The 13,501-nt window shown below is 33.2% G+C and overlaps 1 protein-coding gene across 5 annotated transcripts in view; it reads left to right on the top strand.

The window, feature by feature from the left end:
- The window catches only part of LOC132730874 (alpha-L-fucosidase-like), a 41,512-nt gene that overhangs the window by 18,549 nt on the left and 9,462 nt on the right, over positions 1-13,501 (top strand). For 3 of the 5 annotated variants that reach the window (XM_060716952.1, XM_060716948.1, XM_060716953.1), the window contains exons 5-6: positions 10,738-10,835; positions 12,282-12,414. In XM_060716952.1, the coding sequence (XP_060572935.1) occupies positions 10,738-10,835; positions 12,282-12,414 (231 nt within the window). Of the gene's footprint in view, positions 1-9,851; positions 9,983-10,504; positions 10,603-10,737; positions 10,836-12,281; positions 12,415-13,501 lie in introns of all 5 variants that reach the window. The other 2 variants (XM_060716951.1, XM_060716950.1) reach the window with 2 other exon arrangements.

The raw sequence follows: 13,501 nt of genomic DNA, 5'->3' as shown, positions 1-13,501 counted from the left end.
TTAAAATGTCAAAATTGGTCCCGCTGATTATCTTGAAAAGTATATATCACAAAGTCTTCATATTTCACACAGTGATTGGTCATAACTAGTAGATGACCCCTATTGATTTTGGAGTCACTAGGTCAAAGGTCAAGGTCACAGGGACCTTAAATGTCAAAATGGTTTCCGCTGATTATCTTGAAAAGTATTTATCACAAAGTCTTCATATTTCACATAGTGATTGGTCATCACTAGTAGATGACCCCTATTGATTTTGGGGTCACTAAGTCAAAGGTCAAGGTCACAGGGGCCTTAAATGTCAAAATGGTTTCCGCTTATTATCTTGAAAAGTATGTATCACAAAGTCTTCATATTTCACATGGTGATTGATCATCACTAGTAGATGACCCCTATTGATTTTGGGGTCACTAGGTCAAGGTCAAGGTCACAGGGCCTTAAATGTCAAAATGGTTCCGCTGATTATCTTGAAAAGTATGTATCACAAAGTCTTCATATTTCACATAGTGATTGGTCATCACTAGTAGATGACCCCTATTGATTTTGGGGTCACTATGTCAAAGGTCAAGGTCACAGGGACCTTAAAATGTCAAAATTGGTCCCGCTGATTATCTTGAAAAGTATATATCACAAAGTCTTCATATTTCACACAGTGATTGGTCATAACTAGTAGATGACCCCTATTGATTTTGGAGTCACTAGGTCAAAGGTCAAGGTCACAGGGACCTTAAATGTCAAAATGGTTTCCGCTGATTATCTTGAAAAGTATTTATCACAAAGTCTTCATATTTCACGCAGTGATTGGTTATCACTAGTAGATGACCCCTATTGATTTTGGGGTCACTAGGTCAAAGGTCAAGGTCACAGGGACCTTAAAATGTCAAAATTGGTTTCCGCTGATTGTCTTGAAAAGTATGTATCACAAAGTCTTCATATTTCACATAGTGATTGGTCATCACTAGTAGATGACCCCTATTGATTTTGGGGTCACTAGGTCAAAGGTCAAGGTCACAGGGACCTTAAAATGTCAAAATGGTTCCGCTGATTATCTTGAAAAGTATGTATCACAAAGTGTTCATATTTCACATAGTGATTGGTCATCACTAGTAGATGACCCCAATTGATTTTGAGGTCACTAGGTCAAAGGTCAAGGTCACAGGGACCTTAAAATGTCAAAATGGTTTCCGCTGATTATCTTGAAAAGTATTCATCACAAAGTCTTCATATTTCACATAGTGATTGGTCATAACTAGTAGATGAACCCTATTGATTCTGGGGTCACTAGGTCAAAGGTCATAGTCACAGGGGCCTTGAATGTCAAAATGGTTTCCGCTGATTATCTTGAAAAGTATTCATCACAAAGTCTTCATATTTCACATAGTGATTGGTCATAACTAGTAGATGACCCCTATTGATTTTGGAGTCACTAGGTCAAAGGTCAAGGTCACAGGGGCCTTAAAAGCCAAAAGGGTTTCTGCTGATTATCTTGAAAAGTATTCATCACAAAGTCTTCATATTTCACCTAGTTATTGGTCATAAGTAGTAGATGACCTCTATTGATTTAGGGGTCATTAGGTCAAAGGTAAATGTCACATTGGCCTTAAATGTCAAAATGGTTTCCGTTGATTTTTCCATAATTGAACACTTCCATGTACCCATTTTTGGCAAGTTTCTGTAATAAAATTACCAATTAAGTGAGTCAATAGAAAGGGGGGTATATGTGTCGTTCGACATTCTTGTTTAACGAGGCTTACACATTCAGTTTCCCGATCTTCCATGTGGGCCTCAGCATAACATTATTACAATCAGTTTACATGTACACAACATATACACAACATATATACACAAATATTATCAAGATAGATCAATTAAATTGAAGTAATGATTGATAAAGCAAAAAATGATATATGATTGTACACCAATAACAGAGAAAAAGTGCAATATGCACAGATAGGCAAAACTAACAATATTTATACTAATAAATACACCATGAAATTTCAAATGATAATTTAAGTGATATTATTATCTAATACATATAGGCTCATGAGTTATTTTAAAATATAACCAAAAAAAAAAAATATATATATATTAAAATTTAAGTTTAATTGGAGTAGGAAATCATCATTTGGCATCATTGAATCATAAATTTTCCTATTGGGAAAATATGGGACAAAAGTAAAAGAAACGATAACAATAGTAATGTAGTAATGATAAAAATACATAAGTAATTTATACAACAGGAATAAATCAACAGCTAGTTTAAGGTGAAAACTGCCATTAAGCTGAGTGAAATTTCTGAAGAGTATCGGAATTTCTTATAATTATTTTCTGGTATGTCATTCCATATTTTTGGTCCAGAGTATGCAAATGATTTTCTGAAGAATTCTGTTTTAGGTTTTGGTATTAATAGCTTTGCATTTTGTGCTGATCTGAGGTTTAAGTTGTGCCTTTCGTTTACTAAACAGTCGGGCATACTTCCTGATCGGGAAGCAAGGGGATTTCCCCTCAAGGTTTCCCGATCAGGCAACAAACGTCAAAATCTTTCCCGATCGGGAAGTTTTTTAGGCCTTTTTTACGTAGTTTAAGAAAAATGGCCGGTGCATAACAATTTTCAATCCACTTCAATATGAATATTACATTTTAGTTCAGAAAAGATACATCTAAAATCCTACCGAGTCATTTTCTTTTTAAATGTTTACAATTAAAATAATCTGAAAGTGAACTTAAGTAAAGTTTTTAGATTTTACCAAAAACTAGCCACTTCCCGTTTTGGGAACATTGCTTCCTGATCAGGCATCTAGCAAAATATTCATCATTAAAAGTTTAAGATACATTGCTTCCCAATCTGGAAGTACCTTATATTTGTTGTAGTTCCTGGCCTTGATGATTAGAAATTGCCAAGCCTGGTCAGTTTTTAAAGACATGTGGCACATAATTCAATCACGACGAGTAGAATATATCTGGCGAAACTTATGTTCTTGTTAGGCGTAATAATACCTATCAAAACATTAGCTATACTTGACGGACAGTACAAAAATCATCATTACAATACAAAAGTTTCATACTGTTAAGATTGTAAAGCACATGTTGAACAACATTGCGTAGAGTGTTATTTCTCAAAACAATTACCAGGCAGCTCAAATAATTCAAATGTTGACTAGAGCTCACATAATTTTATTTTGGCTATAGCTCAAGACGTGTTTGCATACTACATGTGTTTGTAGTGACTGTGTCATATTTCTGAAACTTAAGTGTATAAAGCTATATATCTGATGCAAAAATTATTGTTAAAATTTTAAAAAAGTATACTTCCAAAATTATTGTGTGAAATAAATATGGTAATTTATTGCCTTAAACGCGAATGGCTAATATAGCAAAACAGTATTGTGTTCCTGTTTACTTACAAGATTCATTTGTATTTAATAACAGTGATATTCTATGTTACATTACTTTTTCAGGAGTCAACCATATAATAATGGAACCAGCATAATTTTGCTGTTAATAAATATTTAAATATTTCGTAAGATATAGAATCATACCTTTAAGCCACATTAATTTTAAAAAATGAATAAAATATAAGATAAAATAAATAAATAAAACAAGAAATATCATAATGACATATATGTCCCCCCCCCCTTTCTAGCTGAAATTGAATGAAATCTATCATTAGTAAGTTAAACAAAATGGAGAATAGCTGGAATAAATTATATACTATCATGTAAATGTAACTATGAGCATCTACTTTGAACATTCAAGGTTATTGTAACCTTGTCCTCTGACCTAGTGACCTCAAAATCAACAGGGGCCCTCTACTAGTTATGAACAATTAAAATGTGAAACACAAAAACTTGATAACGGGTAGTTTTGAAGATAATGAGTAGAAACCATTATGACATTTAACGTCCTTGTGACCTTTGACCTAAAGACCTCAAAATCGACAGGGGTCATCTACTAATTATAACCAATCAATAAGTGGAATATAAAAGGTTTAGTGACAAATAGTTCTCAAATAATGGTTAATAGTTTTCAAAATAATGAACGCAAACCATTCTGACATATAAGGACCCTGTTACCTTTAAACTGGTGACCCCAAAATCAATAAGGGTCATTTACCACATATGACTTATCAACACATGAAATAGGAAAACTTTGTGAAAAATACTTTTCAAGATATTGTGCGGATACTATTTTGACATTCAAGTCACTGTGACCTTGACCTTTGACCTAGTGACTCCAAAATCAAAAAGGGTCATCTTCTAGTTATGACCAATCAATATGTGAAATATAATAAAGACTTTCCAATAAATAGTTTTCAAGATAATGAGCGGAAACGATTCCGAAATTTAAAACACCTGCAATAATCAGCAGAAACAATGTGGTCTAACGACGGATAAACAAACATACTTAAGGTCCCTGTGACCTTGACCATTGACCTAAAGACCCAAAAATTGATAGGGTCATCTACTACTTAATTAATATGTGAAATATAATGACTTAGTGATAGATAGTTTTAAAGATAATGAGCTTAAACCAATTTCGACATTTAAGGCCCCTATGACCTTGACCTTTGAACTAGTGACCACAAAATCATAGGTGTCATCTACTACATATGACTAATTAATTTGGAAATATTAAGACTTTGTGAGAAATAGTTATCAAGATAATGAGCGGAAACCATTCTGACATTTAGGGTCCCTGTGACCTTGACCTTTGACAAAGTGACCCTGAAATCAATAGGTTTCATCTTCTATACTTATGACCAATAGAATGTAAAATATGAAGACTCTGTGATTAATAGTTTTTAAGATAATAACTGAGGTCTACCAATGGACTGGCCGACCAACATTAACATAACATAACATTTTTTTTTTTCAACATAAAATTGTATAAATGCAATTTATAGTCATACAGATATTGTGTGGACATTAGCAAATCAATATACCCGCTCTTCTTTGAAGTGGGCATAATAAAAATAACTAGGGCCGGGAACGAATAAGAACTTACATTGATGTTCGAATATTCGTTTTTCCATATTCGAATATATTCAAATATTCATTTTTACAAAATTTAAGAAGACACCACCTATGATGCTATCATTTGTATCTAAACTGCTAGACACTTCAGACTTCAAGACATTCACACCATGACTCACATGTTGATTTGTTGCACAGGTAACTTTATTGTGGTGTTGTCTCAAGCAATAATTCCAGAATAGAACGCGCTAACTTAAAGAAGAAAACTTCCCAAACGGAAAACATTTAATGGTGAATATTATGCTAGATGCCTGATCAGGAAACAGTGTTTCCAAAACGGGAAGCCGCTACTTCTTAGTAAAATCGTAAAACTTCACTCAAATTCACTTTCAGATAATTTTAGTTTTAGGCATTTTAAAAGAAAATGACTCGGTAGGATTTTAGATGTATCTTTTCTGCACTTAAATGTGATGTTCATATTGAAGTGGGTTGAAAACTATTATGCAGCGGCCATTTTTCCTGAACTACGTAAAAATAGGCCAAAAATCTTCCCGATCGGGAAGAATTTTGACGTTTACTGCCTGATCGGGAAGCCTTGAAGGGGAATCCCCTTGTTTCCCGATCAGGAAGTATGCCCGACTGCTAAAATTCTGGAATTTATTTTTATGCCACCGCAGCATCTGCGATGCGGCGGCATATAGCGATTCACCTGTGTGTTTGTGTGTGTGTGTGTGTGTGTGTTATATAGATGATATAGTGAACGTAAAAAATCTTCTTGTGAAAAACCACTAGTCCAATTTCAACCAAACTTGGCAGGATTGTTCCTTGGGTGAAGGGCTTCCAAAGTTGTTCAAAGAATTTCATTCCATGCAGAAATCTGGTTGCCATGGCAACAAAAAGGAATTATAAGAATAAATTTAAAAAATCTTCTTGTAAAGACCCACAAGGCCTAAAGCATAGATATTTTGCATAAGGCATTGTCTTGTAGACCTCTTACAACATTGTTCAAATTATAGCTCTGGGGTCAAAATTGGCCCCGCCCCGGGGGTCATTGGTTTTCACTATATACATATAGTAAAAACTTAAAATACCTTCTTGTAAAAACCCAAAAGGCCTAGAGCTTAGATATTTTGCATAAGGCATCATCTGGTAGACCCTTACCAAGATTGCTTAAATTATAGCCCTTGGGTCAAAATCGGCCCTGCCCCGGGGTCATTGATTTTCGCTATATGTACATATAGTAAAAACTTAAAACACTTTCTTGTAAAGACCCAAAAGGCCTATAGCTTAGATATTTTGCATAAGGCATTGCCTGGTAGACCTCTACCCAGATTGTTCAAATAATAATAGCCCTGGGGTCAAAATCGGCCCCGCCCCAGGGGTCATTGGTTTTCTTTATATGTACATAGTAAAAACTTTAAAAAAAAAAGTCTTCTAGCAATTGACAAATGCTAGTTAGATATTTTGCATGAAACATTGTGTTGTGAACCTCCAGCAAGATTGTTCAAATTATAGCCCTGGGGTCAAAATTGCCCCGCCCTGGGTCAAAATTGCCCCGCCCTGGGGGTCATTGATTTCAATATATATATATAGTAAAAAATAAAAAAAATCTTATTGTCTGAAGGTACAAGGCTTAGAGCTTTAATATTTGTTAAATAATATCATCTAAAGGTAAAAACCAAAGTTGTTCAAATTTTTGCCTCTTGTGTCAAAATAAGCCCGGCCCCTGGGAGCCATAGGTTTATCTTATATGTATATGTTAGTTAAAACTTAAAAAATCATCTTCTCTAAATTTACAAAGGATAGAGTTAAGATATTTTGCATGAAACATTGTGTAGTGAACCTCTAGCAAGATTGTTCAAATTATAGTCCTGAGGTCAGAATTGGTTCCGCCCCGGGGGTCATTGATTTTCATCATGGGGTCATTGATTTTCATCATGTACATGTAGTGAAAAAAAAATTGTCTAAAGGTCTAAGGCATTGAGCTTTGATGTTTTGATATATAATATCATCTATAGGTTCTCTACCAAAGTTGTTCAAATGTCAAAAATTGGCCCTGCCCGGGGGCAGTGATTCTCATTATGTACACGTAGTAAAAACAGAAAATAAAACAAATGTTTTCTGAATGGGAGAAAGCTATAGCTTAGATATTTGACTTGAAATGTTGTTTAGTGGACCTGTATCAAGATTGTTATTAAACCCTTGGGTCAAAATTATGCCTTGCCCAAGGGGACAGTGACCTACTTTCTTGTCCTTTGATGTACAGCAATGACATTTTGACCATGTGCACAGTTTTAGTTCTAAAATTGAACTTTGACCTAGATTTTGATGATGTCACCTACTTTCTTGTCCTTTGATGTACAGCTATGAAATTTGAACCATGCGGTGGCATAGCATTTTTCTCAAATGCAATCTTGTTCATATATGTTGGAAAGTCAGGTTCATTAATTGATTTATACATAAGAATTGACTTTTTGTATATGATTCTTTGGTCAAAAGACATCCAGTTTAATTCTTTGAATAATTCACTTGATGGTGTATCAAAATTTTTGTCAAGGAGTATTCTTGCTGCCCTTTTTTGAAATTTAATGACATCTGATATGTGATATTAAAACAATAGCTAGATTATTTGATGCCCACCAGAGAACCACCAAAGTAATTAGGCTCATTGGTATTACTATCTAATTGCCAGAAAATCTTGCAAAAGATACAAAATGTATTTTCTGAACTAAAAGACCTTCCTTCTTGCACTATCATGGCATATTCCTGTGTTAAAAAAGGGTCAAGATTTGCAAACATGTACATACAATATCTTGTAGGAGGTGTTTATTAGTATTTTATGCTGATAATTTGCCCAGACAATTTTATTGCTAGGATTGGCATTGGCCGGACTATGTACAAATGCCGTTCTGGTACAAATTTATTTTACAATAATCATCTACATTAACATATCAATCCTTTGTTAGTTATAATACATTGATTTTTCTGGAGAAGGAAATCAACTTTTCTTAAAGAAAGTCATCAACCCTTACAAGAAATCACCCTCCTTAAAGAAGTCAACAACCCTTTGGGAAGTATTTTCTGGCTTGGCTAATGAACCCTTTCGTTATCATTTTGTTTTTTGTGAAAATATGAGGCAAGAAAGAATACAGGATTTGTGTTGATTTTGGATTTTAAATTGTTAACATGCACGCATGTACTTGTTTTTTTTAATAGTTAAATCCTCGACTGAAACATATAGTATTATGTAATAGTAAATTATCTGACATTTTATCATATTTGTGGCAATTATTTTGCCTTTTTTTTCGTATCTACCTCACATCTTTAACATCCAGCAAGTTTATTTGAGTGGAAAGTTTATTGATATAGACTTGTGGCTTTATGATTATTCAAGGCTATATCATTTTAAATCTATCCTATTTAAAATTTTTTTGATACACATAATATGGTGTTGTTTTTTTTGTGAAACCTGGCTGAGCACTAGTTTAAAGGAACTCCACTGTGGTCCAATAGCCTAAAAAAAAAAGATTTTTATACATAGATCAACTGGGGCACATAAAATAGCCATGTTTGCTTGCATAAGATAATTGAGAAAATATACCCAAAATTAAATCATATTTTATCAAAATTATATTTTTGTTCTTTTATTAGCCCAATGTGTGGGTTATTTTTTGCAGTTTGGGATCTTTATTTTTTTTTTTCACAATTAGAATATTTATTCTGGAAAAAAAAACAGAATGAGTGAATGATCTGAAATTTTGCACACAAGATAACTAGTCTAAACCTCCATCAAATGGAACAATCCTGTCATGTCAAAAAAACTTCAGTGTAGTCCCTTTAAGTAAATTTAAGTCATTCATCAAAAGAAACTTGTTCACATTTTCATTAGTTTGTTGGGTTCTAAGTCACATAGAGATGGCAAAAAGTCATTTGGCAACTTTTCACCTTATTAAATAGGGAAGAGTCCTGGGCATTTTTTATGCACAAGCTGGCACCTGAGCTCAGTGTATAAGCAAGCTGCATTAATACTAAGCTTCCTTACATGAAAGAAATCATAATCTCCCTGCATAAACCATTTGAAATAGTTGAGGAGGACAAATGACATTAAAACACATTTGATAAACCAGTCTACTTCATGTTTATCATAAGAAAATTACTGCTACAAGTTTGATACATCAGTATAATTATAAACAATTCTACTCACTATTATTGCAAGAATGGTACAAGTTAGAATATAAAAGGCTCCCAAGAGAGGTATAGTGATGGGAATACTTATAGGTGCTTGTAATTGCAGGTACACAAAGAATTGTATAGATTCACAATACATGATACAGTGATTTCATTTATTCATTTTGATGTCCACCATCTCACAAAAACATCTCTTAGCTGACAATTTGTTCATTTGTACCTCATGTCATAAAACTTAAAGTGGCCTCTCCCTTCCCACTCATCAAAATAGGTCAAAACAAATGTTAGAAAACCAAAAGCAAATTGTCTTTTGCTGTTACATATCAAGAACTTTAATGATACATGTACCCTTATTTGGTATAAGAATAATTATCACATTATTTGAATATACATGAAAATAGGATAGGGTCATACTTAGTTTGTCTTATCAGGGATGAGAAAATAAAGGGATGGGAAAAGGTTTATGGGCTGGAGGTGGATAGAACTGGAAATAACAAAGGTAAGGCTGCTAATTGAAAAACAAGAGTTTTTCTTTGCAATAGTTCAGGCTGGATTAAAAATTTTCCTAATAAAGAAAAAGAAAGTTATTAGTTGTCACGAAGAAGATTACCTTGGCTACGAAACAGGTTTTGGACAGTCTTTACCAGTTTTAAGGTTTGATATTGAATTAAATTTGCACTGAACTAATTTTAGTCAAAAACAATGCCGGAATTGTATGAGATTGTAAACAGATATAAACCGGAGGTTGTATGGTCAGATGGGGATGCTGGACCAGACACATACTGGAACTCGACACACTTTCTTGCGTGGCTCTACAACGACAGGTATTCTTCTGTTCCGAACAAAGTGACTGCATTGTGAATCAAGTGTAAATTGAAATTTGTGTATGCATATGTGTAATGTATGTTTTGACATGAACTATAATGCTTCTGCATCAATACACAAAGTGGCATATTATGTCCTGTCTAAGATTGGCAACCTTTGACATTAAATTTTTTTTTTTTAAATACACATTACCTCTAGAATGATGAGTCTCACTTACATGAATATCAAATGTACACAAATCTTGAAAAAATAATTATGTTCAGTCCCGTCATTTCAAAAAACCTCTGTGGAGTGCCTTTGAGGCACTGACTGTACAAACACCATGTGGTTAATTCTTGAATATTTTTTTATGCATAAAACTCAAATTGCCTATTGCATATATCATAATGTAAATAGATCATTAAATAAAGGCATTCACGTCAGAACTTTAAAAATATTACACATATGCATACACAGAGGGTTACAAGTTTAATATTGATTTATATTGAATATCATGAATGCCATCATTCAATGTGTTTCAGTCCAGTGAAGGATACAGTGGTCACTAATGACCGCTGGGGCAGAGGAACAAGGTGCAAACATGGTGGCTTTTACAACTGCATGGATAAATACCATCCTGGTAAGGGGTGCGAGTTGCTGGTATACAATTAATTCTGTTTAGGGGTTTACATATTATTTAACACAGCAATTAAAGCATTTATATTAATTTTTGGAAATGATGTATTATTTTGTGTTATTTTTCATTTCATTATAGTCCTGTAAAAGATACAGTTGTAACAAATGACCGTTGGGGCAGTGGTTGTGCATGCCATCATGGGGGATATTACACCTGTAGTGACAGATATAATCCTGGTAATTATTTTGATTTTCAGCCGTCTCTTTCGGAAAAAAAATGCTTTTATGATTGCTGTGGCATTGTCGTTGTTGTCGTCTTCTTGCATAACATTAATGTAGACTATCATTTAAACAGTTTAAAAGGTACCAACATGAAACATGGAATACTTGCTTATCATTCCAAGTTGTAGTTGTTAAACAAGGGGCATAATACTAAATTAGCAATCTTTTTAGTTATCCCCTTTTCAATAAAGAAATTTTAACAGACTAGCCTTAACACCACATAATATGACAGTGCTTTTGTTTCTGCTGAATTTTTGTTATGGACTAAAAATGTCCGGCCTTGATTTATTAAGATCCTTTTACGTGATAGATTCCTAAAATGAACTTGTCTAGCTTACAGTTTTGGAATTGTCCATTTTCGATTTTTGAGATTTCAAGAATTTGAAACAGGTTGCATGGATGAAAGGGCTGGCTCAGCTCTATTACACCCATGACATATGCTGATTACTTTCAGTTTGAATATATTTATGGTTAAATTTGCCATTGATGATAGAGTCAATGAGGTTCAGTAAATCTAAAGAAGGATTCAAAGGAACTTAGCAGATAAAATCCTGTTTATTTTCTCTTTTGTTTATTTATAGTTACATAGGAATGTTAATATAATTCACTCCTTCTTCCTTTGTTTACTTGTAAATAATTTATGATATTGTTTTTATAGCCAAATTATCGACTTTAACAAAACTGTAATTTTCTTTGGATGGGTATCGACATTTCCAAGTTCCTGAAAAGACCAAAGACGGTCAGATTATTGTTATAAAACTCTGTCATTAATAATTTTTAAAACTATCTCAGAATGTTATTATTTCATAACTCTGTCTTAAGTTAAATGATTTTTAAATTACCTCACATTATTTACTTATTTTCAGTGATTAAAACTGTTCAAATATATTTCTAATTACATATACACATATGTTATTTATTGTATTTCTATAATGAATTTTATTGTTGAATGTTTAGATTCTAGCATTTATCAAGATTTCACACTGAAAGTCAATAGTCATCCATACTTCAAACTTTTGAAGTAATGCCATTGTGTGCAGCATGTAAAACTTCCCTGAGGCGGGGGACGTTGGTAACTCTGTAACTATTCTTGTTCAATCTGAACATTTCCAGAGAAAATTTCAAAATCTGTATTGACTGAATAGCAAATATATTGTCACTTTAAGGCAATAGCGGCGTAACTCCTCATAAAATTAAATAAGAGTTAACTGTTAACCTGTTTTGCTCTAAACGGACAAGTTATATTTATATCTATATGTATTTTTTTCTCTTCTAGTGTGGAAAGTTATACATGTACAAATCATTTATTTTTCGCCATTTTAAAGAATAACATAAACTATACCTACCTCCATTTTACAGATTATGATATATATACCTACATGTATGACATTCATTTTACAGGTAAATTACAAAATAGGAAGTGGGAAAATTGTATGACGATTGACAAAGCATCATGGGGTTATAGGCGTGATGCGAAGATATCGGATATGTTGACAATGGAGGAATTAATCACAACTCTTGTGGAAACTGTCAGGTAGATTTGCATTAAGATTCGTTTCCATAGAAACGGAAGACTCGTGAGAAGATTTTATCGACATCTGGAATAAAAATTTTAATGGTTTTAAACTTGTTTATGCTTGCAGTCATCATAGTTTTGTTGTGAAAGAGTTTGCTCCACGGTAGTATTTAAATCAATTAAAGGAAATTAACGCATGTGTATTTTTTATATAAGTGCAAATGTCAACTTTTTACTCCAGATTCTGTCTTGATCATTTAAACAAAATTTCAGTATCCACAAATCTGTCAGATCAAGTTTTTTTTAATCTCTGGATTTATAGGGTCTATTTATTTTGGGATGTTTTGGTAGTGAGACCTCAGGTGCCCCTCCATGCATTATTTTAGACATGAGGGGACAACAAAGTAGAACCCACTGACCTTATTAAACTAGCTGGATAGCTTACTCAAATGAAAAAAAAAATACAAAGACCCAGACAGGATTCAAACCCAAAGTAGGGAGGGGCAAGTGATATGAAGTTTGCAACATGAACCACTCTGCCATGGAGGCCCCTGTTGGATTCTTTCAGGAGATCTATTTTCTCCTGTGAAGTTTGTTCATGACTGAAATAATAAAAAAAATTGTGTGCCTGAGGTCTACACTAGACCACACGCTAAGCTGGAAATTTTGCACAAGATGATATGACCTTTACAATATTACAATATAAATCAAATTTGACTTTAAATGCAACCAAAGAGCAAAAAAGAAGATAAAGAGAGTAATAAACAGCAGCCTTTAAGTTTGTTACACAATGTAAATAGCGTATTTGTAACTTTTGTTCAGAAGGCTTGTTATGCAAGTTCGCAAGTAATACAGTAAAGAAGTCATAGTATAGAAAGTGATAAAGAATGTTAATATCATTTGATAAACATGTTTTGAATATATTGAAAACAAAAGTTTTTTTTAGAAACATTTGCAGGTGCATTAACAAAGAAAGTGTTGTTTTACTGACTTTTCAATTTTCACCATTGGTTATATATGTATGTGTGTATATGATTAACCATTATGAATCAGTATCTTTGGTGCTTATTTTTAGAAAATGTCTATTTAGAGAATGAACTATCAG

Source organism: Ruditapes philippinarum, unplaced genomic scaffold (assembly GCF_026571515.1).
Source record: "Ruditapes philippinarum isolate M1 unplaced genomic scaffold, ASM2657151v2 ctg4193_1_1_1_1, whole genome shotgun sequence".
Taxonomy (NCBI): domain Eukaryota; kingdom Metazoa; phylum Mollusca; class Bivalvia; order Venerida; family Veneridae; genus Ruditapes; species Ruditapes philippinarum.
The sequence above is the reverse complement of the archived record's forward strand: the minus strand, read 5'-3'. Positions and strand labels throughout refer to the sequence as shown.